The 27,901-nt window shown below is 40.3% G+C and overlaps 1 protein-coding gene across 1 annotated transcript in view; it reads right to left on the bottom strand.

Moving 5' to 3' along the window:
* The window catches only part of DYNC2H1 (dynein cytoplasmic 2 heavy chain 1), a 299,576-nt gene that overhangs the window by 37,661 nt on the left and 234,014 nt on the right, over positions 1-27,901 (bottom strand). Inside the window, exons 84-85 of the mRNA XM_040631281.1 lie at positions 15,592-15,801; positions 3,910-3,999 (exon numbers count right to left, since the gene is read on the bottom strand). Coding sequence (XP_040487215.1) covers positions 3,910-3,999; positions 15,592-15,801 — 300 coding nt within the window. The remainder of the gene's footprint in view (positions 1-3,909; positions 4,000-15,591; positions 15,802-27,901) is intronic.

Below are 27,901 nucleotides of genomic sequence, written 5' to 3' on the forward strand. Positions count from 1 at the left end.
CTCATACAGACTGCTTTTTCCATTCTGTTTATAGGTCTTCCTATGCATGATTTTACTGAGTGCCTACTACGTGTAAATCACCGTACTAAGGACTGTGAGAGTTACTAAAAGGAGTTAGGAAAATAAAGATTCTTCTAGGAATGCAAAAAATACTGCAGAACCTTCCAAGATAAAGTAAGATACCTCAGAAAATAAATGAAAAATTAAAAGGATAATAAGATTACTTTTAATATTTAGGATCTCAAGAGAAAATAAAACAAATCTTCAAATGTTAGATTGTAGAGTAAAAGATTAAACTATAACATCTATTGGGCAAATTTAAATAGAAATAGAAATTAAATCTCATAAGGATGTCACAGATGCTACAGAATACATATTGGGAGGTAAATCACGATGATTAGGAAACGTGAAAGAGGTTTATGTCAGTTTGCTTGAGAATAATCCTAAAAGTGATTGAATCATTCATCTGTTCATTGGATACTGAAAAACCTACTTGTGCAAGCCACTGTTCTACATGCTTGGATAGGCCCATAAACAGACAAAAATCTGCTCTTACAGAGCTTCCATTTAGTAGAGGAATACAAAGAAAATTAATTCAGTGACATGTATAGAATATTAGCTGCGGATATAGGCTCCGGAGAAAAATAAAGAAGGAGAGGAGGGGGGCTGCGACCTGAAACAGGATGGCCAACGAAGTCTCGCTGAGAAGGTGACGCTGGAGCAAAGAGCTCCAAGGCAGAAAATGACCTCCGTGCAGCGTCTGGGGGCAGCAGCCCAGGCAGAGGAAGCAGCAAGAATAAAGCCCCTGGCGGGGAGCATTCACTGAGCAGCCCGGAGGCCAGCAAGGATAGCAGCAAACTAAAGGAGGAAAAGAGGAGGCAATCAGAGAGGGAGGAAGCCTGACCTTCACTTGTCGGCTGATGTAAGGATTTGGGGACTCTGGATGAGGCAGGAAGTCACAAGGGTATTTCCAAGACAGGAGTGATATAATCTGATTTATCCTTTAGCCAGAACATTCAGACTGCTTGGTTGAGAACCAGCCAGGGAGGGGACAAGGGTAGGAGCAGTACTAGTTAGGTGACGGCCGTATTACTAATGACATCAGTCAAGGTAGTAGCAGGTGAAGTGGTATGTCTGGATATATTTTGAAGGTAGAGGCAAGATCACGTTTCTGGTAGGGTGGACGCACACGAGAGGTAAGGAGTTAACAGGGATTCCAAGACTTTCGGCCTCTGTCATAGGAAAGACAGAATTGTCACTGACTTTCATGGGATGACTGTAAGGATAGAGGCCAAGGTAAAAAGTTTCACGGGGGAGAGTGAGAATCTTTCTAAAATGTTGCTGATAGTTTGTGGAATGATCAAACACTTGCGTGTTTTTACAGAAAGGGGACTTCAGTGTGAGTTCTCTCATTTACCACACAATTTCTGTAAACTGTTTAACTACTCTTGAAATTGGGGTTTTATTTTTCCCATGTTTAAAATCGGAAATAACACCCACCTCATGTGTTGTAAATATTCCGAGATTTCATGTACAGCACATGCATGCCTGATCTCCAGAATGAGCTCAGTTCTTATAAATGTTTCCCTTTCTGTCCTTCATTAGATCATTTAAACAGTCGGAATAAATGGCAAAAACTGACAAGGCAGGAAACAACAAATGTTGGAGAGGATGTGGAGAAAGGGGATCCCTCTCATACTGTTGGTGGGAATGCAAGTTGGTGCAGCCACTTTGGAAAACAGTGTGGAGGTCCCTTAAAAAGTTAAAAATTGAGCTACCCTATGATCCAGCAATTGCACTACTGGGTATTTACCCCAAAGATACAGACGTAGTGAAGAGAAGGGCCATATGCACCCCAATGTTCATAGCAGCATTGTCCACAATAGCCAAATTGTGGAAGGAGCTGAGATGCCCTTCAACAGACGACTGGATTAGGAAGATGTGGTCCATATATACAATGGAATATTACTCAGCCATCAAAAAGAACGATTTCTCAACATTTGCTGCAACATAGACAGGACTGGAGGAGATTATGCTAAGTGAAATAAGTCAAGCAGAGAAAGACAATTATCATATGGTTTCACTCATTTATGGAACATAAGAAGTAGGAAGATTGGTAGGAGAAGAAATGGAAAAAGAAATGGGGGAGGGGTAAACAGAAGGGGTAATGAACCACGAGAGACTATCGACTCTGGGAAACAAACTGAGGGCTTCAGAGGGGAGGGAGGTGGGGGAATGGGATAGGCTGGTGATGGGTCTTAAGGAGGGCATGTATTGCATGGAGCACTGGGTGTTATACACAAGTAATGAATCATGGAACACTACATCAAAAACTAGGGATGTACTGTATTGGTGACTAACGTAACATAATAAAAAATTATTAAAAAAAAACACCAGTCGGAATAGATGAAGTGATGTACTGAAAGCTCATATTTTACATCTAGGAAAATTAGAAGAGCTATTTAGATGAACCCAAAAAGGGTGTCATGAGACACACGTCCAGATCCAGAAACGCCACTCTGAGTCCTCAAAGAACAGTCAAGGTCAAAGAGGGAAGAGATTAGTCAGACTAGAAGCCAAACAAACGTTCAGATGGGTCTCGGCCCCTTTAAAGGAGTCTCATTTGTACACTGGCACAATAGAGCATGAAAGGAGGGAGAGATGAAGAGAAGAGGGAGGGAACAGTGCTGGAGGGAGTATCTGCAGAGCTAAGAACACTTGAAGTCAAGTACATGGGCCTAAAGATAAGCCTCCACCAGCAGAAGGTCAACTTCTTTCGTATTAGCACAAAGATGATGACGGCAGGTTCAGACAATTTGTAGGTGGGAGACAAGGGTCGGACTTCTCGAAGGGTCACATTTCATAGCTTGAATTTTCTCTGTGAAGTAAAACGTAAGGTGTTCAGCTAAGGGAAAGGGGAGGCGGTGACAGAACGGTTTTCAGGAAAGCAGTGCACGGCTGAAAGGGCCATGGCGGCACACAGGGGCAGGGCCAGCCCCTTCCCGCACTGGACCCTGTCTGGTGTCACAGCAGAGCTCAGCAGCTTGTGTGTGGACAGAGAGTGACCCAAGTGCAACACTTTCTAGGAAGGATGAGGCATCAGGGAATGTGAGATAGGATAAAGCAGACTCTGGGAAGGGGACGGTTCAAGTTATGTGCCATGGAGTCCAGGGTATGCCGGGCAGGTTGAGGAAAGAGACAGATGACAGATGGGAGAAGTCTAAGCAGGAAAAGTCTAAAGAGTCTAGTTCAAAGGTGTCCAGGGGCTCAAAGGTGGAGCAGTCATGCTGATGACAGGGCTGAAGCTGTGGACAGGTGCGAGCTTCATCTAGGAGGACTCATGCTCGCAGAAGTCGTGGTCAAGAAGGCCGCTGGTGAAGCAGGTGCAGCAGCGGAGCGGGGAGGGAGCGAGACGCTGAGAAACCACACAGGGGAAGGGGTACACTGCGTGCACCAAAGAACCAGTACCATTTGCTATTTCTTTAAGAAAATCACTCTAGATCATTCCTTATTCCATTCAGTTTTCCTGCAAGGTACGTGACTGGTCTGAAAAAACTTGATTTGAAAAAAGAAAAAAGAGAAAGCAGCAGCTCCCTACGGGGAGAGGGGGACATGCTCTAAAGTGAATTAGTCACAGTTATGAATCAGTGTCAGTTACCAACCATATGCCCACATATATTAAAAGTGTAGATTCTTCTCTAAATTCTCAAAAGTTATGAAGAGCCACAGTGAGCAAAAACAAACAAACATTTTAAAAGAATGCTTTATGAACACCGATGACAGCATGAGAAATGAACATGCGATGCGTTAGGTACCACACATTCTCACTGGTCACCGGCAACACAGCCATCGCGAACAACGTCTGTACCATGGGGTCATACACTCCATCGCTAACTGGTTTACTCTCACCTGTATTGCGAGGGCACGAGCTACAAGACCTCTCAGGTACTGTAAGGGATCTTCTGGGCCTTCCCACTTGCTCTGCCATGCGAGAGGACACTGCAATTTACAAAGGGTCCAGATTAAGTTTACATATATACTATTACACATAAAAGACCTTTAACATTAGGGTGATGGGGAAAATATTTTGGCATAATCCACATTATGTGCATCATGAATTTATTTCCTTAAGATATACCTGTTTTTCTTTGATCTTATCACAATAAAAATGAATGACAGAGATAGAATGAATTAATCTGTTTTTCTAAAAGGAGATTTGTTATAATTTGGCTATTGTTGATAATGCTGCTATAACCATCGGGGTGCAGGTGCCCCTTCAAATCAGTATTTCTGTATCCTTTGGGTAAATACCTAGAAGTACACTTGCTGGATGGTAAGGTAGTTCTAAATGTCCATCGACATATGAATGGATAAAGAAGATGGGTGTGTACACACACACACACACACACACACAGTGAATACGACTCAGCCATTAAAAAGAATGAAATCTTGCCATTTGCAACAACACAGATGGAACTAGAACGTATAATGCTAAGTGAAATAAATCAGAGAAAGACAAATACCATCTGACTTCACTCATCTGTGGAATTTAAGAAACAAACAGATGAACATAGGGGAAGGGGAAAAAAAGAGGGAAGCAAACCGTAAGAGATGCTTAACTATAGAGAACTAACCGAGGGTTGATGGAGGAGGTGAAGGAAGGGGTGGGCTAGATGGGTGATGGGAAAGGCACTGGTTGTGATGAGCCCTGGGTGTTGTGTGTAAGTGATGAATCATTAAATTCTACACCCGAAACCAATTTTTACCATGTTAACTAACTAGAATTTTAAAAGAAACTTAAAATAAAATAAATAAAATTTGTCGGAGTAAAATTCTTGAAACAATAAAGAACCATAAGCTGGTATACACAAAGTAGCAAACCGTGTTTTCTTAAAACAGTATTTAGTACAGAAAGAAATGAAATTAAAATTGACAAGTTCATTTTGTAAGTAGTAAAGATTAAAGAAAAAAAAGGCTTTGTTCCTCCAGAATTTCTTCAAACTCAAAATAGAGAAGTATAATGGAAATTTCATCACCAATTTCATCACATTGAACTACCTGAGAAAAAGAGAAGAAATTTAAAAAGTACTCAAATAAGTAAATAAAACCATTCTTAAAAAATATATCTTTTAAATACCTGACCTTCTATTAACTGGTATTCTCTATTAATACATACTTCTTTACTTCACAATATTCTTTACGTTCACATTCATCATCATATTACACCTTTTCTGTGAGGGTCTGCTGGATTTCCCAAGCATTATATAAATATTCAAACTTCTAAAGTACAGGAGTAAGGAGAAAACATCAATTTCATAACCCAAAACACTGTCAGACTATATAGTAGGGAAACGACACTGTGGAATATGTCAACAATACATAGAAAACAAAAATTATAAGATAATGGGAACTCAGAGTGTAAAAGAACCTTAGAAAGTATCTGGTTTAATCACTTAAGATGTGTACAGTAAGCCTTCCTCGGAATACAGCAGAAAAGTGCCCCAACGGTGCTCTGAACTAAGACAGGTGCGGGGATTTTAAAACATGACCCCAAAGTGTCCAGTGCTTCTCCCACCAAGACCTGAAGTGTGCACTCCTCTCCTTCAACATGGGTCCCATGAACACAGCAGCAGTGATGCTGGACCAGTTTCCAGGACCAGGCTGTAGGAAATCGGTTGCTTCTATTTCCTATCCTTTGAGACTTGTGATCTTGGAATCCATCCACCATAATGTGAAGCCCAGTTTCTGCAGAGGCCCCTGTGGAGATGGACGGAAGCTTCCAGTTCTCCGCCAAGCGCTGACCTGCCAGCCATGTGAATGAGCGGTGTGGAGGAGACGAGCTATCTTCACCATGTCTTATTTTTAACTGTAAGACTGCAACTTTTAATCCCCCCCTCCTCTGGCAACCATCTGTTTATTCTCTGTATTTATGGGTCTGTCTTCCGATTCCACATAGAGGTCAAATCATACAGGTGTCCTTCTCTGACTTACTTCACGTCGTATAACAGCCTTTAGGTTCACGCATAGTGTCCCATATAGATTCGTTCTTTTCCAAGACGAGTAATCGTCTAGTGCGTGTGCACGTGCGTGCGTGTGCTGTGTCTTCCTTATCCATTCATCTATCGATGGGCATGTAGGTTCCTTCCATATCTTGGTTATCGTAAATAGTGACGCGTTGAATAGAAGCGTGCATGTGTATTTTGGACTGGTCTTTTTCATTTTTGGGTCAGACCGGATGTTTTCCAGAGCTGTGGTAGCACCGAACTGCAGGGCACTTTCCCACTGTTGTCCCCTGGGGTTTCACTGGTGGGCGGTGCCTGCAGTTAGACCAGATGCCTGCCCCCAGCCCACCACTGGGGCTGCAGTCCAGCTGGTGTGTGCGGTTATCTTCCCTTCTCCCCTGGGCAGGAGTCCCTTGGCAGCGCTGCGGGCCCACGGGCCCGTGATGATGCTTTGGATGGCTCATGCTGAGGGCAGGTTGGCTGCAGCATAGACATGGGAGAGCGTGTGGGAGGTACATGTTACCAGCAGGCTAGGTGGAGAGTGTTCTCACTCATTCCCACTGGGTCGGCGTGTGTAGGCTGCTATACGGACGAGAGAAATGGTGCCCACCAGCTCTTCTGTTCTTGAAAAAGTCTCCTGAATATTCCCGCCCCTCCTGTGGATGTTCTGGGATTAGCATCGTATACAGTAAGTAACTGCTGAACTACCAACAGGAGGGGCTTGAACATTAAGTGAATGACTGTTTTACACTGACACTGATGTCGGTAACTCCCAGTTATCTGTCGCCACACAGTGAACTGCCTTACGGCTTCATGGCATAAAACAACAGACTTCATTGTGCCGCTGTTTCTGCATGTCAGGAGTCGTGGTGTGACTTAGCACGTGCCCTGTCTCAGGCCTCCCACACCCTGCAGTCAGGTGTCATCTGGGGCCATCGTCATCACAGCCTCTAAGGGCACAAACAGCCTGGCAGCTGGCAGGCCTCTGTCCCCGCCAACTGTTGACTGATGGTATCCGTTCCTCCCTCCATGGACATCTCTATCCGGAAGCTCACAACATGGCACCTTTCTCTGAGTAAGCACGGGAGATAGCGAGGGAGGGAGCTAGCAGAAGCCACAGCGTGTTGGAAACTCGGTTCAAAGTGGCACCCACGTAGACCCTTCTCAATTTCCCCACAAAGAATGGTTTTTAAATTTATTTTAATTTCTTTCAGTGATGTTTTGCAGTTTTCAACATACAAGTCTTGCTCTTTTTCTTACATTTATTCCCACATATTTACTCTTTTCAATATTATTTTAAGTGGAGTTGCTTTCTTCATTTCATTCTGGATATTCTAAATGCTCTGAACTAGCATTCACTGCTACTGCATAGAAATGCAAGCGATTTCTAGATATTGATATTCTTACTGTAATTTTATATTCATTTTCCTAATGATTGATGATACTAAGCATTTTTCAATTTTCAATGTTTTTAAGTTTATTTATGTAAGTAATCTCTACACCCAACATGGGGCTTGAACTCAGGACCCCGAGATAAGAGTCTCATGCTCTACTGACTAACCCAGCCAGACACCCCGATACTAAGCGTTTTTTTCATGTGCTTCTTTGTCATCTGTGTATCTTATTTTTTAATTATGTGTAATTAACACAGTTTTATGTTAGATTCAGGTGTACAACATGATTCAACAATTCTATACATGACTCGGTACTCATCGAGATAATTGTACTCGGAATCCCCTGTATCCATTTCACTCATCCCACCATCCCCTCCTCTTTAGCAACCACCATTTTATTCTCTGTATTTAGAGACTTTTTGTCTCCTTTTCCTTTTGGTTTGTTTTGCTTCTTGAACTTCACACATGGGTGAAATCATACGGTCTCTCTCTTTCTCTGACTTATTTCACTTAGCATTGTACCCTTCAGGTGCTTCCATGTTGTTACAAATGGCACAATCTCACCACACACACCCCATATCTCCTTTATCCATTCATCTGTGGACGAAGTGCTATCTTACACCACACACAAAAATAAACTGAAAACTGATTAAATACCTAAATGTGAGACCTGAAACCATAGCAATCCTAGAAGAAAACATGCAGTGCTTTCTTTGACACTGGCTATAGAAAACTTTTTTCTAGATATGACCTCCTCAGGCAAGGGAAATCAAAGCAAAATTAAACTATTGGAACTACACCAAAATAAAAAGCTTTCGCACAGAGAAGGAAATAATCAACAAAACAAAAAGACAACCCACTATATGGGAGAAGACATTTGTAAATGATCTGATAAGGGGTTAAAGTCCAAAATATTTAAGAACTTATATAACTTTAAACCAAAAACAACAAACAATCCAATTTAAAAATGGGCAGAGGACCTGGATAGACATTTTTCCAAGGAAGATGTATAGTCAGCCAACAGACACAGGAAAAGATGCTCAACATCAGTCATCATTGGGGAAATCAAATCAAAACCACATGAAATACGTCCTCACACCTGTCAGAATGGCTACAATCAAAAACACAAGGAATGACAAGTGTCAGTGAGGATGTGGAGAAAAAAGAACCCTCGTGCACTGTTGGTGGGAATACAAACTAGCACAGCCACTCTGGAGAACAGCATGTAGGCTCTTCAAAAAATGAAAAATAGAATTAACATATGATCCAATAATTCCACTACTGGGTATTTACCAATGATGATGAAAACACAAATTTGAAAAGATATGTGTACCCCTATGTTTACTGCAGCATTATTTACAGTAGCCAAGAAAGGCAAGCAGCCCAAGGGTCCATCCATAGATAAATGGATAAAGAAAATGTGGTATATGTATACCTTCTGGATAAAGTGTGTATTCAGGTTTTTTTTTTTTTTTTTTTTGGAATGCTTATCTTCTCATTAGTGAGTTGTACTTAAAAAAAATTCCTAGATACAAGTTCCTTTGTTGGGTCTCTGTCTCACTAATCCTTCCCCTGTCTGTGGCTAATTTTTTATATTCAAAACAGTATAATCAATTTGGGGATAATTTTTATATATGTTTGGAAATACAGGAGTAGGATTTTAATTTTTTTTTTTTTTGGCTTTGGCTTTTCAATTGTTCTAGTACTATTAAAGAGATTTTCCTTCCTCTCTTTAATTGCTGTAGTATATTTGGTGAAAATCAATTGATCATACATCAGTGGGTCTTTGCCTAGACTCTTTGTTCCATTCCATTGAGCTATGTATCTATTTTTATCCCAATACCACAGTGCTTTGATTACTTTCTTCAGAACAGTTCTAGAAATTCTTTTGAGCAAGATCTTCCATTTTATTCTTTTCCAAAACTTTTTAGGGTACACTAGGTCTTTTTATTTTTACAAAAAAAAATATTAGAAGCAAATTGTCAATCACTGAAAAAAGATTCTGTAGAGGTTTTGACTGGTGTTGTTTTGAACCTCTCGATTGATTTGGAAAGAATTAACATCTTAACAACACTGAGTCTCCTGATACAGGAACACAGTACATCTTTCTGTTTATTTCGCTCTTCTGTAACTTCCCTCATCAAAGCTTTGTGGTTTTCAATGTATACAAACGTCCTACACATCTTTTTTGTCATCATCCTGATAGGTCACCTTTGTATAACTGCAAATAGTACTTTTTAATTTCAATTTTCCATAGTTGGTTTCAGAATATATATAATTTTTATGTATCCACCTTATATTCCACAACCTTGCTAAACTTAAATGTTCTTACTAGCTCTAGGTTTTTTTTTGTTTTGTTTTGTTTTTGTAGATTCCTTAAGACATTGAAAATAGATGATCATATCCTCTGCAAATAAAGACAGGTTTCCTTCTTCCTTCCCAGCCTGTATGCCTTATTTCTTTTTCTAAACTTGTCGTGCTAGCTAGTGCAATGCTGAATAGAAGTAGTGAGAGTGGACCTCAGTCCCTTATTCCTGATCTTAGGGGGAAAGCATTCAGTCCTTTACTATTATGTTAGCTAAGCTTTTTCACAGATGCCCTTCATCTGGTTGAGAAGGTCCATTACTCTAATCCTAGCTTGCTGAAAGCTTTTATCATGACTGGATGTTGACTTTTGTCTAATGCCTTTTCTGTGTCTACTGAGATAATCATGTAACTTTTATTAGTCTATTAAAATGATAAATAACTTTGGGGTTTTTTAAATTCAACCTAACATATTCCTAGAATAAACCCCACTTTGTCAAAATGCATTATCCACTTTTATGTTTTGTTGAACTTAATTTGCTAATATCTTGTTGAGAAGTTTTGGGTCTATGTTGAAGAAGGAAGTTTATCTACAGATTTCCTTTATTGTGATGTCTCTGTTAGCTTTTGCTATCAGGCAATGCCGGTCTCAGGAAGTTCAGGGAAGTATTCCTGCCTCTTCTTTTTTTTTGGAAGAGTTTACATAGAGTGGGTATTATTTCTTTCTTAAATATTTATTAGATTTCAGCAGTCAATTCTAGGAGCTCTCTTTGTGGGAAGGTTAGTAACAAATTCAAATACTTTAATAGAGAGTATAGGCTATAGGCTATTTCTTCTTGAATGAACTTTGGCAGTTTGTATCTTTCAAGGAATTCATACATTTCATCTAAGTTGTTGAATTTAAGAGCATAAAGCTATTAAAAATATTCTATTATGCTTTTAATGTCTGTAGAAACTGTAGTGATGTCTCTTATCTTATTCCTGACACTGGTAACTTCTGACTTCTCTATTTCCTCATCTTTCTTTTGGACTATTTAAGTAAAGGTTATATTTCTATCTTATGTCCTATATTGGCTCATTATGCATACCTCTGTAGTATTTTTATTTTTATTGGTTGCTTTAGGATTTATAGTATACATCTTTAACTTATTACAGTCTGCTTTCAAAAAATAAATATTAAGTGATATTTTAAAAAACCCCAATAGTATTAATAAAACTTCACATACAGCACTAAAGTCTTATGATACTGTACTTCCATTTCTAATTGCTAAATGAATAAAAAAGGACAAGGGAAAGAATAAACTCCGGAGTTACAATCTCTGCTAAATATATATATATATATATATATATATATATATATTCTTTTATTATGCACATTAATAGTATTAAATTAGGGATCCTGAAAGAGAATTCCAAGATACTAGAAATTCTGTATTTATGCAGGCCCCTTTGTACTGACATAAATCAGCAGGAGCTGATTTCCATTTGTAAGTGTACCTAATAAAATTCTGATTTAAGTGAAGCTAGAGATGAGGAGGTGGGGGAGTTCTGTCCCAGTGTTTGATAAGCCTCTGGAGATAAGTATGTGGAGTTCAGTGTTCACAAAGCTGCTTAGTGCCTCTTGTAACAAAGACTACCATGCAACTGCATGATATATTTAGCAAACTACTCAGTGACAGAGGAAGTGGGAAGAACACTGATGTAGGACTGCAGTATTGGCTCTGGTACTTTATGGGATAGCATCTCCTTTCAGCTTCAGTTTTCTGATCTAAGTGAAGGAGCATGAGAACAGAGCACAAAAGTTCTCTGAACTGGCAAAGTGTTACATAAAACATAAGGTATTACTTTATTCTAATGAAAAAATGCAAATCACTCACCATTAATAATTATCATTAGGTAAAACAGTCGACGACTTTTTAAAGCACTATTTGCATGAAGCTAGCTAAATTTTAAAAGAGGAAGCCTTTAAGATAAGATGGGGATTTCCCCAAACATTTCATAAGAATGTGCATCTTTTTTTCCCCCAAGATTTAAAGACCAATGATGGAGGTGGTCACAGATACTGACGAGTGCAGTGAGGAGAGCTGAAATGTGATGTGGCAGGTGATTCTGCCAGTTTTTATGTTTTTATGGGAATTCTGACTACACAATGGCGTTTCTAAATCATTGGCCTGCATCAGAACCATCTCAAGGGACTGATAAAATGCAGACTGCAGGATAACACAGAGTTTAATTCACACAGTCAGGGGTGGGGCTCAAGAATTCACACTACCAAGTTCTCAGGTGATGTGGATGCTCCTGGTCTGGAGACCACACTTTGAGAACCACCGCTATAAAGAAGACCAGGGCAGAGAAAGGAGTGAATGCAAAAAACCGTCTAGCAGAGGAGATCCTAACTCTTAGGCATCCTGAAGCTATACAGTAAAGCTCTATAGGTAGGTATGTACATATCTGAACAGACAGCGTTGTTCAGCAAGAAAGATGAAATGATTTTGTATTGTACCTTTATAATTTTTATCTTTTAAATTATAATTTAAAGCCTTCATCCTAATATGTAAAAGAGTAACAATATTTAACAGTATTGTTCTCTTGAACAAATTATAAATATTTTGATTTTTTTACAAAAAAAGTTTTAGTAGATTACCAGAAACTGTCAAAGAAATACAAAAGTCATAATTCTCTCTAAGAAAATTCTTAACTCCAATTATGTCAGACACAGTAAAGAAAATGTCAAGTATTGAACTATTTCCTAAATTACATTAAATCATATCACTTAATACAGAACTTGTCACATTCAAATGTAATAAAACATTAAATTTTTATCTTGAAATAAATGGGATAGTACTGGATTCACAATTTTTGGTAAAACTCATTGGAAAGTAAATGTCAGAAACTATTTTATGGATCTTGTCTGGGTGAAGGTCAGCCTAGTCTCAGCTGAGTCTCATCAGATACCAGGAAACATCTCTAGAGACACTCTCTGTGGTATAATGTAAATGTGCTTTGCAAAACATGCTTTCATCCTTGGAAAGAATTTTAACCAATATGTTTTCATGCAAATTATAAAAATATTTCAAAAATAGTGATATCTTAGAGGCCATATTTCTCAATTCAAAGTGTAATATATAGGGCGCCTGGGTGGCTCAGTCGGTCAAGCACCTGCCTTCAGCTCAGGTCATGACCCAGGGGTCCTGGGATGGCGCCCTGCTCAGCGGGGGCCTGCTCCTCCTTCTCCCTCTGCCTGCAGTTCCCCCTACTTGCATTCTCTCTCTGACAAATAAATAAATTTTCTAAAAAGTATAATACATAAAACTTAACACATTAGTAATGAGATTGCCTACATCCTCAACACACTGTAATTAAGAAGTCCTCAGGTCCCAGTGCCAAACACAGAAACACTGAGGAGAACTCACTGAGTCAGGGGAAGAGTAGGAGGTGCTACCAAGAATTAAAAATCTATGACCTCTTTATAAAATGCCACTCTTTGGTCTTACTCATGGAAAATGTTTCATATAAAAAAGCCCATTTAACTCTTTATCTTTCACTGTGGTCTCATAAGCCACATTACCATACCATCATAAAAATGATTTATTTTTTCCAAGTGTTAATGCCAAAGATCGGCCCAAACGGTTTATAGCAGAAGCATAACAAGAAGCCAGGTTTGTTGACGACCTTTCCTATTCTTAATATCACATACAGCCCTCTTGAGCTAGCCTATTCCATGCCCTAACCAGCTCCTACCGAGATGAGTACACAGTAACCTACATGATATCCCTACTTCTATAAACTAGTTCTGCACAATGCTGCCGGTCAACTGCTCTAAAAGCCACTTTTTACGTAATAAAGTTCTCCTCAAGTAACAATAACAAAAGCAACTATCATTTAGAGAATGCTTACTTTGTATTAAGCACTTTACCTATGATTTACTTTAATTTTCATACCAATCCCATAGGTAGGTACCTTTATTATCCTCATTTCACAAATGAGAAAAGTAAAGTTTAAAGAGGTTTATCTGACCTGCCCAAGTCACACAGCTACTAAGTGGCAGACAGACCTATTCCACAGGCCACTTTCTTGTCCTTTTGCGACATTATTTCTACATGAAAATATTCTTACTGCCTATGGCATTTAATCCCAATACCTTTTCTTTGGCTTTACAAACCTCAAAATCTGATCTAAAGCTGAATTTTCTCGCTTCATTGTGTACAAGTCCCACTGAACTTGCTGTCCTCCACACGCGGCACGCTCTTATCACTCTGACATCAGTGTTCTTCTCCTGCTAGACCTAATCCAGCTGTCAGTCCATGTAGTACCGTACATTTTGCCCTTAGACAGCATGAAGTTGGATTTTAAAGAAATACACTCTCATGAAAATTTATCTTTTGGTAAATTTAAATCATTTCTATTTATAATGGCAAAGACACCCGCCCAGGCTCCTGACTCCACAGCTCGTCCTGGGGGCTCCGGTGGAGTGACTGAGCACGTCCTGCCTCAGGCTCTCCCAGCAGAGTAAGGTAACAGGAGCATCACCGTGTACGCGGTGACCACACAAGCTGACTCGTGTGAAGTTCTTCAGAGCTCTTACCATCCTTCCTCAGTGTTTCCTTGAAATGCCAAGGAACTTTCAAGATAGATAATATATCTACTTTAAATTAAAAAGAAGTTAGATACACCTTATAGTACAATATACTACTACAATATTTTGATCATCAATTCAAATAGTCATCTATATACAAGGAAAAACCGCTTAAATGCAGCACACAATGCAAAGCGGAGATTCTTTTTCAAGGTAAAGGGAAAAGAAACATAAGGTTGCCAGAGTGTGCCTTTCTGTGCAGAAAAGGGATGGATATTGCAGTAGACTTGAAGTTTGTGTCCTCCCCCAACTCCGTATGTTGAGACTCTAATTCCCTATGTGATAATACTTGGAGATGAGGCTTTGGGGAGGTAATAGGTCATAAGGGTGGAGCCCTCATGATGGGACTCATGTCCTCCAAAGAAGGGACAGGAGAGAGGTTGATTCTGCTCTCTTTCCTCTGTGCTATGTGAAGACAGAGCAAACCAGGAAGTGGGCTTCATCAGACAACAGATTTACCAGCAATCTGATCTCGAGAACTAGGAGAAATAAACGTTTATTGTTTAAGCCTTCCCAATGTGTGGGAATTTGTTACAGCAGCCTGAACTAAGACAGAAATATTTTTATGTCAGATATAGGAAGTTCCAAAAAGACGATCTTTTATGTTCAGAGAAGACTTCAAGTTGACCATCGGAGTTTTCTATATTGGGGGTAAACAGTGTTGGGGGCAGGGGGAAAACAAAACTCTTTTCTTTCTAAATTCCTATAGAACCCTAGTGAAATCTTTTCCAGATGCCAAGTTCTATAAGAGAATGGTCAAGGAACTAGGTATCAAATACAAGCCAATCAGTTTGGATTAAAGCTAATCCCAGGATTTTTGCCTGAGTTACCAAGAAAAAGGTGTTCTTTCTGTTGGACTTGGAGCTCAGAGGATAGTAAGACTCAGAATGCTAGGATACCACCATGTATAGAGGATCTGCCCAAAAGTGAAATCAACATGGAGGCTGCATGTATATACATATCTATACACACACACACACACACACACACACACACACACACCATGACAAGACAGGTAGATAAATAACGCAAGCTAAGGTCCTAATGACAATCTGAAGCTCTTGCATCAAGCTGACTTAATGCTGGATACCCCTGGATCCTTCCATTTTATCAGCCAATTAATTCCTAACTAGCTTAAGGTAGTTTACCTTGGGTTTTCTGTTACTGTTAACTGTAAGACTTGACAAATGTATACATAATAAAAGAGTCACTTATAATAATGAAATAAAAACACATATATTTAATTTGAGCTTACCTTTTGGTTTAATAAAGCACTTGCCAATTTCTGTACTTCTGAACTCAGTAAGGTAGTTCCTCTGATGACTTTGCTGAGAGCAGCGAGAGACTGATGAATACTTTGGACTAAGCGAATAGCATTAAATTGTTCCAGAATGATGAATGACAATATTGGAGATCCTTGTCGATCATTGGGAGGAGACACCTTCTGGTGAATCAGGTTTGAGTTCTAGAAAAATAATATGTCAGGTCATACATACTGAAGAGCAGCACAAATCACTGACATTAAACGCTTCAAAAGTTATTAAAATTCCCTGTTGTCCCACTCCGTTTTGAAATACTATTGTTTTATGGTGGCCAAGTTTATTAAATCTCTGAATACACAGGAAGGGAATTCTGGGATCCACCACCATTTGAAGTGGCATGGGGGTGGGAACTGAGAATGCAGGAGCCACATTGAGAAGCAGGAGTCGATACAGTAGGAAAAGTCGAAAGAACAGCATCCGTAAGCCAGTGCAAAGAGAGAACAGCTATACTATGAAGAAAAAGAGAAGAAATCATGGCTTTGAAATAAAATGTGAATGGTTATTTAATTCAATTTGAAAATTCTCTGTACGTATATTACAGAACCACACTATAGATCTTGTACTCAAGATCAGTGACTATTACATCTTTGTGTTTATTTCTACATCTATACTTTTTTTTTAATAAAGATTTTATTTATTTATTTGACAGAGAGAGAGAGACAGCCAGCGAGAGAGGGAACACAGGCAGGGGGAGTGGGAGAGGAAGAAGCAGGCTCCCAGCGGAGGAGCCTGATGTGGGGCTCGATCCCAGGACCCCAGAATCACGCCCTGAGCCGAAGGCAGACGCTTAACGACTGAGCCACCCAGGCGCCCCTCTACATCTATACTTTAACAGAGATTGACACATGGATTTCTAGGATTTCTCAAATTAGTAGCAAAAACTCAAGGAATGGGAGTTGTTTCTAAACAGCTTATACGGTTAAGAGAAAAAAAATTTCCTTCAATATTATTCTAAAAGTGTCAAAATACAATCAAGAGATAAATGTGGGAAGTCCTCTTCTCTTACCTCTGTTATCCTAATTTTCTTTATACATTCTGCTTACAATCCTAGTTAAGGACCCCTTCTCTTTGCCCTAACGGTGTCACGTTCATATATCCCAGGACAGTGCGGAGAGTGCTGTCTTTTCGTCTACTGAGCATGATAAGTCACTTAATGACGTGATGATCTAGCATGGCTATTGCCATTAAATAAATCACCATTAAATAAATTTTATTAGCTTAAGATTATAAGATTATTCCTGAAGACAGACTCGGGCTAAGACCTCAAATTTAGACATTTTTATTTCTGTTACTGCTATATAGGCATACCTCAGAGTTATTGTGGATTCAGTTCCACAGAACAACAATAAAGCAAATATTACAATAAATCAAGTCAAATGAATTTTTTGGCTCCCAGTGCCTAAAAAAGTTATGTATATGCTATACCATGGTCTCTTAATTGTGCAATAGCATTGTCTCTTAAAATAAAAAAACAATGTATACATCTTAATTTAAAAATATTTTATTGTTAAATTTGCTAACATTATCTGAGCTTGCAGTGAGTCCTCATCCCTTTGCTGGATGAGGGTCCTGCCTGGGTGCCGAGGGCTGCCGACGGTCAGGGTGGTGTCTGCTGGAGGCTGGGGCGGCTGTGGCAAGGTCTCAAGACCAGACAACATGCAGTTTGCTGCCCTGATCCACTCTCCCCGTCAGCAACGATTTCTCTGTAGCACAAGAGGCTGTTTGACAGCATTTTACCCACAGCAGAACTTCTTTCAAAACTGGAGTCCGTCCTCTCAAACCCTCTGCTGCTTTATCAACAAGCTGACGTAATATTCCAAGTCCTTTGTTGTCATCTCAACCTTCGCAGCACCTTCACCAGTAGATTCCATCCCAAGAAACCACTGTCTGTGCTCATCTGTGAGAGGCACGTCCTCATCGGTTCAGGTTCGATCATGAGATCACAGCAGATCAGCCCCGTCTTCAGGCTCCACCTCTGACCCAGCTCTCTCGCTGTTTCCACCTGTCTGCAGCAACTTCCCCCACTGAGGTCCCGAACCCCTCAAAGTCATCCCTGAGGGTGGGAATCCACTGCTGTGAAACCCTTTTTCATGTTGGTATTTTGACCTCCTCCCATGAATCACAATATTCTTATTGGCATCTAGAGTGGGCAATCCTTTCCAGAAGGTTTTCAGTTTACTTTGCCCGGATCCATCGGAGAATCACCATCTATGGCAGCCATAGCCTAGTGAAATGTATTTCTTACACAGTAAGACCTGAAAGTCGAAACAATTCCTGGCTCCATGGGCTGCCGGCATGAGAACAAGATTCATCCCACTGTCCGTCTGCATCAGAGCTCCGGGGTGCCCGGGTGCACTGTCCATGAGCAGTAATACTTTGAAAGAAATCCTTTTATTCTGAGCAGTAGGTCTCAACAGTGCACTGGAAACACTCAGTAAACCAAGGTGTCAGCAGTTGTGCGCTCACCCAGGCTTTGCTCTTCCATTTCTAGAGCACAGGCAGAGTCGACAGAGCACAATGTGTAAAGGCCCCAGGAACTTTCGGAGTGGCCAATGGCAGGGGCTGCAACTGAAAGTCTCCAGCAGCATTAATTAAACAGACATATTTGGGTGAGAGACCTTCCACCACTCTTGGATCCATAATCCAAGAAAACAATTCATGGTACTAAACTTTTTAAAAGGGTGATTTAGGGGCACCTGGGTGGTTCAGTCGTTAAACGTCTGCCTTCAGCTCAGGTCATGACCCCAGGGTCCTGGGATCTAGCCCCGAGTCAGGATCCCTGCTCAGTGGGAAGTCTGCTTCTCCCTCCCCCACCCCCCCTGCTGGTGTTCCCTCTCTCTCGCTGTGTCTCCCTCTGTCCAATAAATAAATAAAATCTTAAAAAAAAAAATAAAAGGGTGATTTAGGAGAGCATCAAAAAATGCTTAAAATTCAGACAGAGTTCACGTGGGGACTATGGTTTATAGACTTGCAGTAAGTGTAAAACACAAACTGAATTTCAAAGACTATCGGGGCGCCTGGGTGGCTCAGTCAGCTAAGCAACTGCCTTCAGCTCAGGGCATGATCTCAGGGTCCTGGATCGAGCCCCACATCGGGGTCCCTGCTCAGTAGAGATTCCACTTCTCCCTCTGCCTCTGCTGCTCCCCCTGCTTGTGCTCTGACTCTAATGGATAAATAAAATCTTAAAAAAGACTTAATATGAAAAAAGAATGTAAAATATCACATTAATAATTTTCTACACTGATCACATGTTGAAATGCTTCTGTTTTGGATACATCATGTGATATAAAATATATTAAAATTAAGTTCACCTGTTAGCACTTATAACAGATGACATCAATGGCTCTCATCTGTGTTTCACATCCTACTCCCATCACATAGTCCTGCCCTTGAGACTAGCAAGTAAAATGCTGTATGTTCAGCAATAACAACAAAAGAAAAGAAAAAATATACAGTACGGTCTCAAAAGTGACTAATAAAAGATAAAAAAGCATTGTGATGGAAAAGAAGGCAGCGGCAGCAGCAAAACATACTATATAAGCTGTGGTAAGTTAATCAGTGGAAAAGCGTAACGTAGCAGGAGACCGCGAAGTACAGTCGTCCAGATCACGACATAATCCACTTCCTCCAGGCCTTCCCAACTTCTCATAAAAAAATCCATGTCAAATAATTCTAAAAATAAATGTGGCAATTCTACACACCTGAAAGGATGAAGTACAGAAAGAACTCATAGTAGGGATATGTTATAATCTGAAGACAAAAAAACTGTGAATAATATATGTTTTAATTCAATACATACACATACATAAGCTAAAACCACCATGAATAAGTACAACACACAGCAGCGTGATTTTTGGTGAAACTCCCAAGGGACTACCGTTGTATCTTTTGTCAGCTGATTATTGTAAGAAAAGCCTTTCCTAAGGACTAAATACAAATGAGTAAACTGTGTTCCTCTGAAGGATGGCTTTGACATTTTAAAGCTCATCTTGTCATTAAAAAGCTAAGTGTATCCAGAGAAAATCATTAAGGGATTATGGAGCTGCTGGGGAAAAAGGTTATGGGTATTTTAAAACTTAACTATTAAGCCTGGAGTATCTTTCAGGCCAGGAAAACCACTCTGATTTGGCATATTACAGGTGTGAATCCAGGATCTGTGTGTTTTAACTGACGTAATTGTCGAAGTGGGATACTATTTCACACTTCAGTAAAATGGACGACATGGGGAAGTGGTGTCGTTTTCTGAAAATGGTTCTTTCTGAGAGCATCTGTCATAGGAGGACATTCTAGCACTGACTAGACCAGAGGCTGGCAAGTGTTCCCGTAAAGCTCCAGAGAGGAGACACGCCAGGCTGTGCGGGTCACTGTCACTCCAGCACGCTGTAGGGCAGAGGGGCTGCAGACGGTCGGCAGACGAGCAGGCTGGCCGGATTTCAGTAAAACTATTTCCAGAAAATGAGGACAGGTCAGAGGTGTCCCTTGGGCTGTAGCCGGCCAAGCTCTCAGGGACACCATCCCCTATTCAAAGTGTTACGGAGATTCAGGTTTGGATCCTTCCCAGATCTGCGATGCAAGGAAATTACTAAGATTATACTCTCTGCTCATGTTTGCTCATGGCTTATAAAACAATGATCAACAACCAGACAGAACCCCCACATCATAAGATCATGTCTTGGTTCAAGATATTTTTTTCTATGATAAGGAAGATATTAAAAAGACTCAACACATAATCAGTTTAAAAAAGCAAAAAAGGAAATGAGAAACACCTTCATTTCCATGGGGTAGAAATTTTACTTTTGCCCTCTAGGAACTCATTCTTCTTTAGATAATCATTTCCTACTATCTCTCTGGGGCAGAAACAGCCTTTCCTAAGTCTCCGTCCATATGGTTCTATAAGAATTTACTCAACTCAGGTGCAGAAATTAATGTGACTTAAAGCTTCACTTTTTTTTTTTTTAAAGATTTTATTTATTTATGTGACAGAGAGACAGCCAGCGAGAGAGGGAACACAGCAGGGGGAGTGGGAGAGGAAGAAGCAGGCTCCCAGCGGAGGAGCCTGATGTGGGACTCGATCCCGGATCGCCAGGATCACGCCCTGAGCCGAAGGCAGATGCTTTAACGACTGCGCTACCCAGGCGCCCCTTAAAGCTTCACTTTTAAGAGCACTCCCAACCACAGTGACGGCAACAAGACAGAATCCAAGGCAGTAAGAATTCTGCTGGGTGTTCTGAGAAAGAAGCCCCTGTTTCCATTAGACTTGAACCTAAGAGATCGTAAGGTGGAGAACAGGTGCAGTCATTTTGTGACGATGGAGAGACAGCTCCTTCAGTTCTATACATATGTGTTACGTTCTATAGAGAGATAAATGCACTCCTAATCAGAACGGTCAAAAGCTTGCCATATCTGCCTTAAATTATGTCTCTCCAGAAGTGGATTTCTGACAAAGAAAGCAAGGAAGGGAACAAAAAAGGAAATAAGGAAATAAATAGTACTATCCATTTGGTGACGTGGAGAAAGATCTATAGAATTCCTGGCATCCCATTTCCCAGAATAACGGGCTGCTTTGTCGTTCTGTTTTATTACACCCAAAGCCAGCTACGAGTAGCAGAGCTTAGCGTAAACTTGCTAACAGCATTCCCAGGATCACGCCAAACTACCAAATGGATCAAAGGAAACCAAACATTTGAATGCTCATTTCATTTAGTTCAGTTACAATTAAATGTGTGTTCACTGACCAAGCAGAGCTCAACTAGGACAAGTGTGTGCTGATGGCCCAATAAACTGTTTAAATCACACGTGCCAAAGAACTAGACGAGACGGCAGAGCTGCTGGCGAGAAGCAGAGGGAGCAAAGCCGAGGCGCAAAGACGGGAGGGCGGTATTTTGAGTTGACGCACTGAAGCTGATGGAAGCTATTACATCCTCTGAAAACTGACAGGAAGCTAGGGAGTGCTAATAAAAAAAAAAAAAGGAGCTTTTGGTTTAAATATAAATTATTTGCTAATTTTATGTGCCTTGAAAACTCCCTAGCTTTGATGTATAATCCTACAGTATTAACAAACAGCAAACCCAGCAGAACCACTACCCCGTGGTTCTCTGATAGCTATTTTCGTACCAAACTTGGGTACACAGAGTAAAATGGCATATCACTAAGATGAATAAGTATGTTTCGCAGGCTCTCTGCTCCATGATGCGGCCGGAGCAGTGGTTCTGCGGCTCCGTGGAGGTCTCAGGCGAGAAGGTAACAACACAGTCTCACCCTGAGAGATGTCATGTGGACCAGGGTCCCTGAGGGGAAGGACGACTGACATTCTAGAGCAGACACTCAGTGCCAGGCACACCATGAGTTCCCACACGTTATTCTGTTACACGTTACCAGTTTCAGCAATATAAAAACAGGGAAGAGTGGACCACGAACAAGGATAACAGATGTCACTGAATTTGAAAATTTTATGCAAAATGCATCTACAATGAACAGCTATCTTTTCTTCAACGCCCTCCTAAAACGGGTGTGCTGACGTGTACACTGACTCTCAGAAAGACAGCAAGACACGCAAATGCCATGTGCGTGCACGCTGTTTCGAAGTCTGCGAAGAGCCAAACATTCTCGTGCAGCGAGTGAACTGGTTCATGATGTTAAGGCTGAAGGGAACACTCAGGTTCCGGCCACTCAGCACCCAGATTCAACGAGAAGAAACAATTCCAACGCCACAGAACACGCTACTTCAGAGAGAAAGGCAGTCGACAAGGCACACTCACTTAAAGGACACGAGCAACTTATTTTACAACTGCTCCAAGTAAGAAACAGAGAATTTCAGTTCAGTTTTTAACAGAGTAAGATGGGGCTAAAAACAACTACGCTGAATAAAATACTAAAGCATATTCTTAAATACACCCAAATGCAACCTTGAAAGGGGAAGAAAGAATTATTCAAACAATTAAGTGCTGAGTACTCCATTTTCACCTCTATTAACTTCATCCTGAAGGCAAACACAAGGTATTCTGGATTAGAGATAATTATATGTTCATTACCTCATGGTAAATAGTAAGTGTGTTGATATTGTCCTTGTCCCCTGTCCAAGGGCTGACCTTTAGGGTGGTCTGGTGAGAGCCAGATCAATTATCCTACACAGGAGCCAAATGCCCCATGGGCGAGGTAGACAAGGGATGGGAAAGGTGCTGATGCTCTCCTCATAGACAGTATCAGGCTGCCTCCTCCCTCTTCCCCTCCAAAGAGGATGTTCTAGGAAATGTAATGGGCTTGAACCCTAATCAACAGTGTGGTGTGTAAATAAAATCTCTCAGGAGCCACGCCATCTAAGAGATGGCTCCAAGTTCGGGCTTCACCCCTCTTGACCTGTAAAAACCCAGGGAGACAATGCTCTGGTCTCTCCAGCACCTTGGGGCTTAGGAACTTAGTCAGGGTCAAACCCTGCGGCCCTCTCAGAGAAATAATAATAGTTTTATTATCCCTTCTGATCAGAGCAATAACTAGACAAAATGCTACAAAGCTAATTCTCACGGTGTGTGAAGAGTCATACAAGACTGGGGCTCTTTATAGTAACACTAGAAATCCAGGAACATTTTTTATTTTTCCATACTAAGAGTGGGAAAATGGCAAGCAGAGTCCACTGATGCCAGAGAACCCGAGCTTCTGCACTCATAAATACGGGGCTGTGAGACCAGAGATCTGGTCCAGTATCTGCTCAGGTGGAGAGGTTAGAAAGACAGCCCCCAAAACTGAAATCCCGAACGAGGACGCTCTCAGGAGAAGGGTGAAACAGAAATAACACCCCTTCGCCTCTGTCCCAAGGACAAGTAGGGAAATCGTGGGTATTAAAATTTGGTAGTGACTGGAGTGGGGAGTGCAGGTGTAGGACTCTCTTCTCATAAACAACTGTCACAATTGGAACTCGAACGTTAGTTTGTATGTACTACTTTGGAGGTTCTAAGGCACTTCAAGAGGGCAATTTAGTTTATACAGTTCCAGGGCAGGGCTATCTCAAAGTATTTGAAGGGCTCATGATCGTGACTAAACCAAACAAAACCCTAATCCTACATTCTAAATTGAATGGCAGAACCCAATTGTTGGCTACAAATAATTCCTTCAGGTAAAGTTACCAAAATAATCAGCAGCTCATGGCTTAAAAAAAAAGAACCCAAACTACTCTATAAGTAAGGCACCCTATCAAGTTATCATTTACAATGCAGAAGAGAATCAAATCCACAAACATTTCAGATATCAGAATAATCACACATGATTATTTATGTTTATCATAAAACAATTACAGAAATGTTTTTAGAACTGATAGAGAATCTTAAAATAAACAACAAGCAGATCTGGCAAAGAAACAAAGAAAACTTTTAAAAATTAAAAAATACATAATCTAGGGGTGCCTGGGTAGCTCAGTCGGTGACGCGTCTGCCTTTGGCTCAGGTCATGATCCCGGAGTCCTGGAATCGAGTCCCACATCGGGCTCCTTTCTCTGCGGGGAGCCTGCTTCTCCCTCTACCTCTGCTGCTGCTCCCCCTGCTTGTGTGCTCTCTCTCTCTCTGACAAAATCTTCAAAAAGAACTTGGAAGTTTAAAATTAAAATTAAAAATAAAATTTAAGAAAAAATATATATAATTAAATATAAAATATAAAACTGTAAAACTAGATTAGATTTAGCTGAATGGAGTGAGGGAACTGGAAGACAGATGTGTAGAGTTTCTTAAGAACGCATCACACAGACAACAGGAAATGGGAAATAAGAGAAACAGGACACTTGATGAGGAAAGAGGAAAAGGCTAGCCTGTATCTGATTAGAGTTGCAGAAGAGAGAAGGAGTAAAGCAGAGCTAATAGTTCCAGTGACTTGGCAGTGCTGATGCGCACCAGCAATCCAACTTCAAAAAGCCCGTTAAGTCTCAAACAAGACCTAAAAATGAATGAATTAAAGACAAAGAAAATAAATACACACTGAGTCTTAGTAAAACTGCAGAAAAGTAAGACAAAGAGATCTAAAAACAGTAAGAAAGGAGCAATAAAGGGACTTCTCAGCAGCAACGAGAAAAACCAAAGAGGAGTAGAATTATCTCACTATACCTTCAATATAATGAGAGACAGTAACTGTTAATATAGGAAAATATACATTTAAACAACAGAGGAGGGGCGCCTGGGTGGTTCAGCGTCTGCCTTTGGCTCAGGTCATGATCAAGTCCTGCATCGGGCTCCCTGCTCAGCGGGGTATCTGCTTCTCCCTCTCCCTCTGCCCTTCACCCTGCTTGTGCTCGCGCTCTCTCCCAAATAAATAAATAAAATCTTTAAAAAAATTAAAAAATTAACAACAGAGGAAAATTAAAGGCATTTTCAGAGAAATAAGAACTGAAAGAACTTATCGCCAAAGGACTTTCCCTGTACTTCAGGCGGAAGGGAGGTGACACTAGCTGTTCGTGCCTGAGACGCCAGAAGGAAGGAACAGTGAAGACCCCGAATGTGGGGCAGATCCCAACCAGCATCAAGTGACAACCACCCCCGAGTCTGAAACACGTAACAGTAACTCCACAGGAAGTGGGGGCTGCGCATTGTGTCCTAAGCTTCTTGAATTCTCTTCCACGTAAGTAATTATATTTATTTTAACTTTGATAAGCTAAGTAGGTACAATAAAATATCACTGGAAAATGAAAAAGCATATATGATTTGTAAACTATGAGAGAAAAATATCAGAGACAACAATCAGTCCAAAGGAAGAAAAGAAAGGAATGAAAAAAAAGTAGGAAAAATACAAAACATAATAATATAATGTAATCCAAATTAATGTACATAGACTGAGAGATCCACCTAAAGACCAAACCAAAGCCACTTGTTGGCTCTTTGTAAGATACACCCATAAAAACAGATTCCAAAGCTGAGAGTAAAAGTAGGAAATAAGATACATCTACCCAATAGCAAAAGAAAGCTTATACAGACTCATTAATATTAGAATAAAAACACTTTAAGAGCTAAAGAAAATTACAGTGATTAAGATTCAACCTATCAAGAAATAGTTGCTGGAGGGGAGGGGGGATGGGCACTAAGGGAGCATGTGGTGAGCACTGATGAATGTATGCAACTCATGAATCACTACACTGTACCCTTGACTAATAATACAGTATATGTTAACTAACCTGAATTTAAGTAAATATTTTTAAAAAGAAGAGATAACATTCTGATTTTGTATAATTCAAGAACGGACAGTAAAAAACATTTTCTGATCACAGTTATAGAAGAAACCTTAACTAAAAGGTGACCAGGAAAGCAACTCATCAATAAGAATGCATGACAGAAGATGAACTCATAATGGAATTTAGAAAATATTTGAAACTGAACAATACTCAAAACACAAATGTAAGAAATGGAGGGATATGGTTAAAACAGCAATATAGCCTTCAGTGTTGAAACTAAGAGTCAGAAGAGGGCAATTACTGAAGCAAACCCCTGAATCAAGAAGCAGAAAGAAGAGAAGGAAGAACAAAGGGAAGGCATACCCTGTTCCTGGAAATGAGATACCCTCTCTCAGCTCCAATCAACCCACTTTTCCATCCTCTCTGTGTAGCTTTGTGATGCTGAGGCTGTGCCTCGTGGAATGTCCAAAGTGGAACAGCAAGCCCAACTGGGAAGCGAGGAGCTCCGTCCTTCCTGCTAGCTGGGCTTCTCCCGGGGGTGCTCCAACCCTGAGAAGAGACCCCCCCCCCAACCCCAAGCTCTGCAAAGGGACTGCGCCCCCAGGAGGCAGCGCTCTCCTGGGTCTGAGTCCGACTCCCAGGGCAGGAGCTGTCCACGGCTCCAGGTGCTGATCACCTCAGAGGCTACCCTGGTTCCCTGCTCCAGGGAAGGGAGTCGCTTCCTGCACACATCTGTGTCCTATTCTTTCTGTTGGTGTTTTTTGACCCTGCAAGACTTGTATAACCAATTCCCTGTATTAAATCATCTGTTGAAATACCTCGGGTTCTTTCTACTTTGCTGACTGGAATGCCACAGGCAGAATGTAAGTTACTGTAAATTACATACTTGGTGTGACTGAAAGGAACGAAATCTGTCAGCATGGGTGGGGGAGAGAGGTGGTGCAGAGAGCTTTACTAAGAACTAAATTCCAAGGGAAATCTTTCACCTGAGACTGACTGAAACAGGAGATTAAATGTGCTCAGTTTTAGATGTTGCAGAAAGCAAAAAAACCCCACAAACAAAACAGCTCTAAGTACAACTCAGAAATGCTTTTATACAACAAAGGTGTGTAGTATAAATATGTTCCCTACCTTAAATTTTCTAAAACCAGGACATAGTAATCATATTTTTATGATTTCACCTTAATTAAAAGGGAAGAAAAGTGAGTAACTGAGAAGAAATCATTTAGAAGATATTTTTAGTTTAAGAATTTAAGTACTAGTCCTATTGTTTATTCTAGTACTCTCTATTTTAATTTTATTTAATTACAATCCATTCTTTTAAAATTAGGCTACTGAGTCCACAAATTTAATCTGACAAATATACAATCTACTTACCCGTCCAAACAAAGAAATAATAGTTACTGCATCAACAGGTTCAGTTACTGTTCAGAAAAAAATCCATCACCTCCTTTCCCTCAACAACTCTCTCAGCCTAGAAGAGACGGTTTCATACGTACCTCTTATCACACGGGTAATTTCAGTGAGAATTAATGGGAGTTCTCACGCCATATAAAGGAGATGTAAATTGGTTAGAATGTCAGTAATTCTCATCAGTTATCACCATCAACCAGGTATTAAAAATTGATGAGTGGTAGCTGGTGTGTAATAAAAATTTTAAAGCATGAACTGACCTTTCAAATGCAAACATGCAGAATATTAAATGAGATTAGGTTTTTCTCTGTTATACTTTTAAGTATTTTGCTTGTCAAATTACTGGTTTTCAAATTACTATTTTTCAATAGAAATCCCAAGAAAAATGTCACAAAAACAACAGATGTTACTACATTATGCATCTGAACTATTTAAAAATGATATAACATAAATTAACGATTAAGAAAGTAATGCTAAAAGTTATAGTTACATATTTATATATTTTTTCCTGAAATAGATATAATCATTAATATCGTCACTAAAAATCTAGAGAATCAGCCTTAATTATTAACCATGAAAGCCTAAATTAGTAAAAGATCTTAAATATGGCCATGTTATCAATACTACTAGGGCTTGTTATACTAAGCATTTCTATGTATGTATGTATGTATGTATGTATGTATGTA

The sequence above is a fragment of the Ursus maritimus genome, unplaced genomic scaffold (genome assembly GCF_017311325.1).
Source record: "Ursus maritimus isolate PB19 unplaced genomic scaffold, ASM1731132v1 scaffold_16, whole genome shotgun sequence".
In the NCBI taxonomy this organism is placed as follows: Eukaryota; Metazoa; Chordata; class Mammalia; order Carnivora; family Ursidae; genus Ursus; species Ursus maritimus.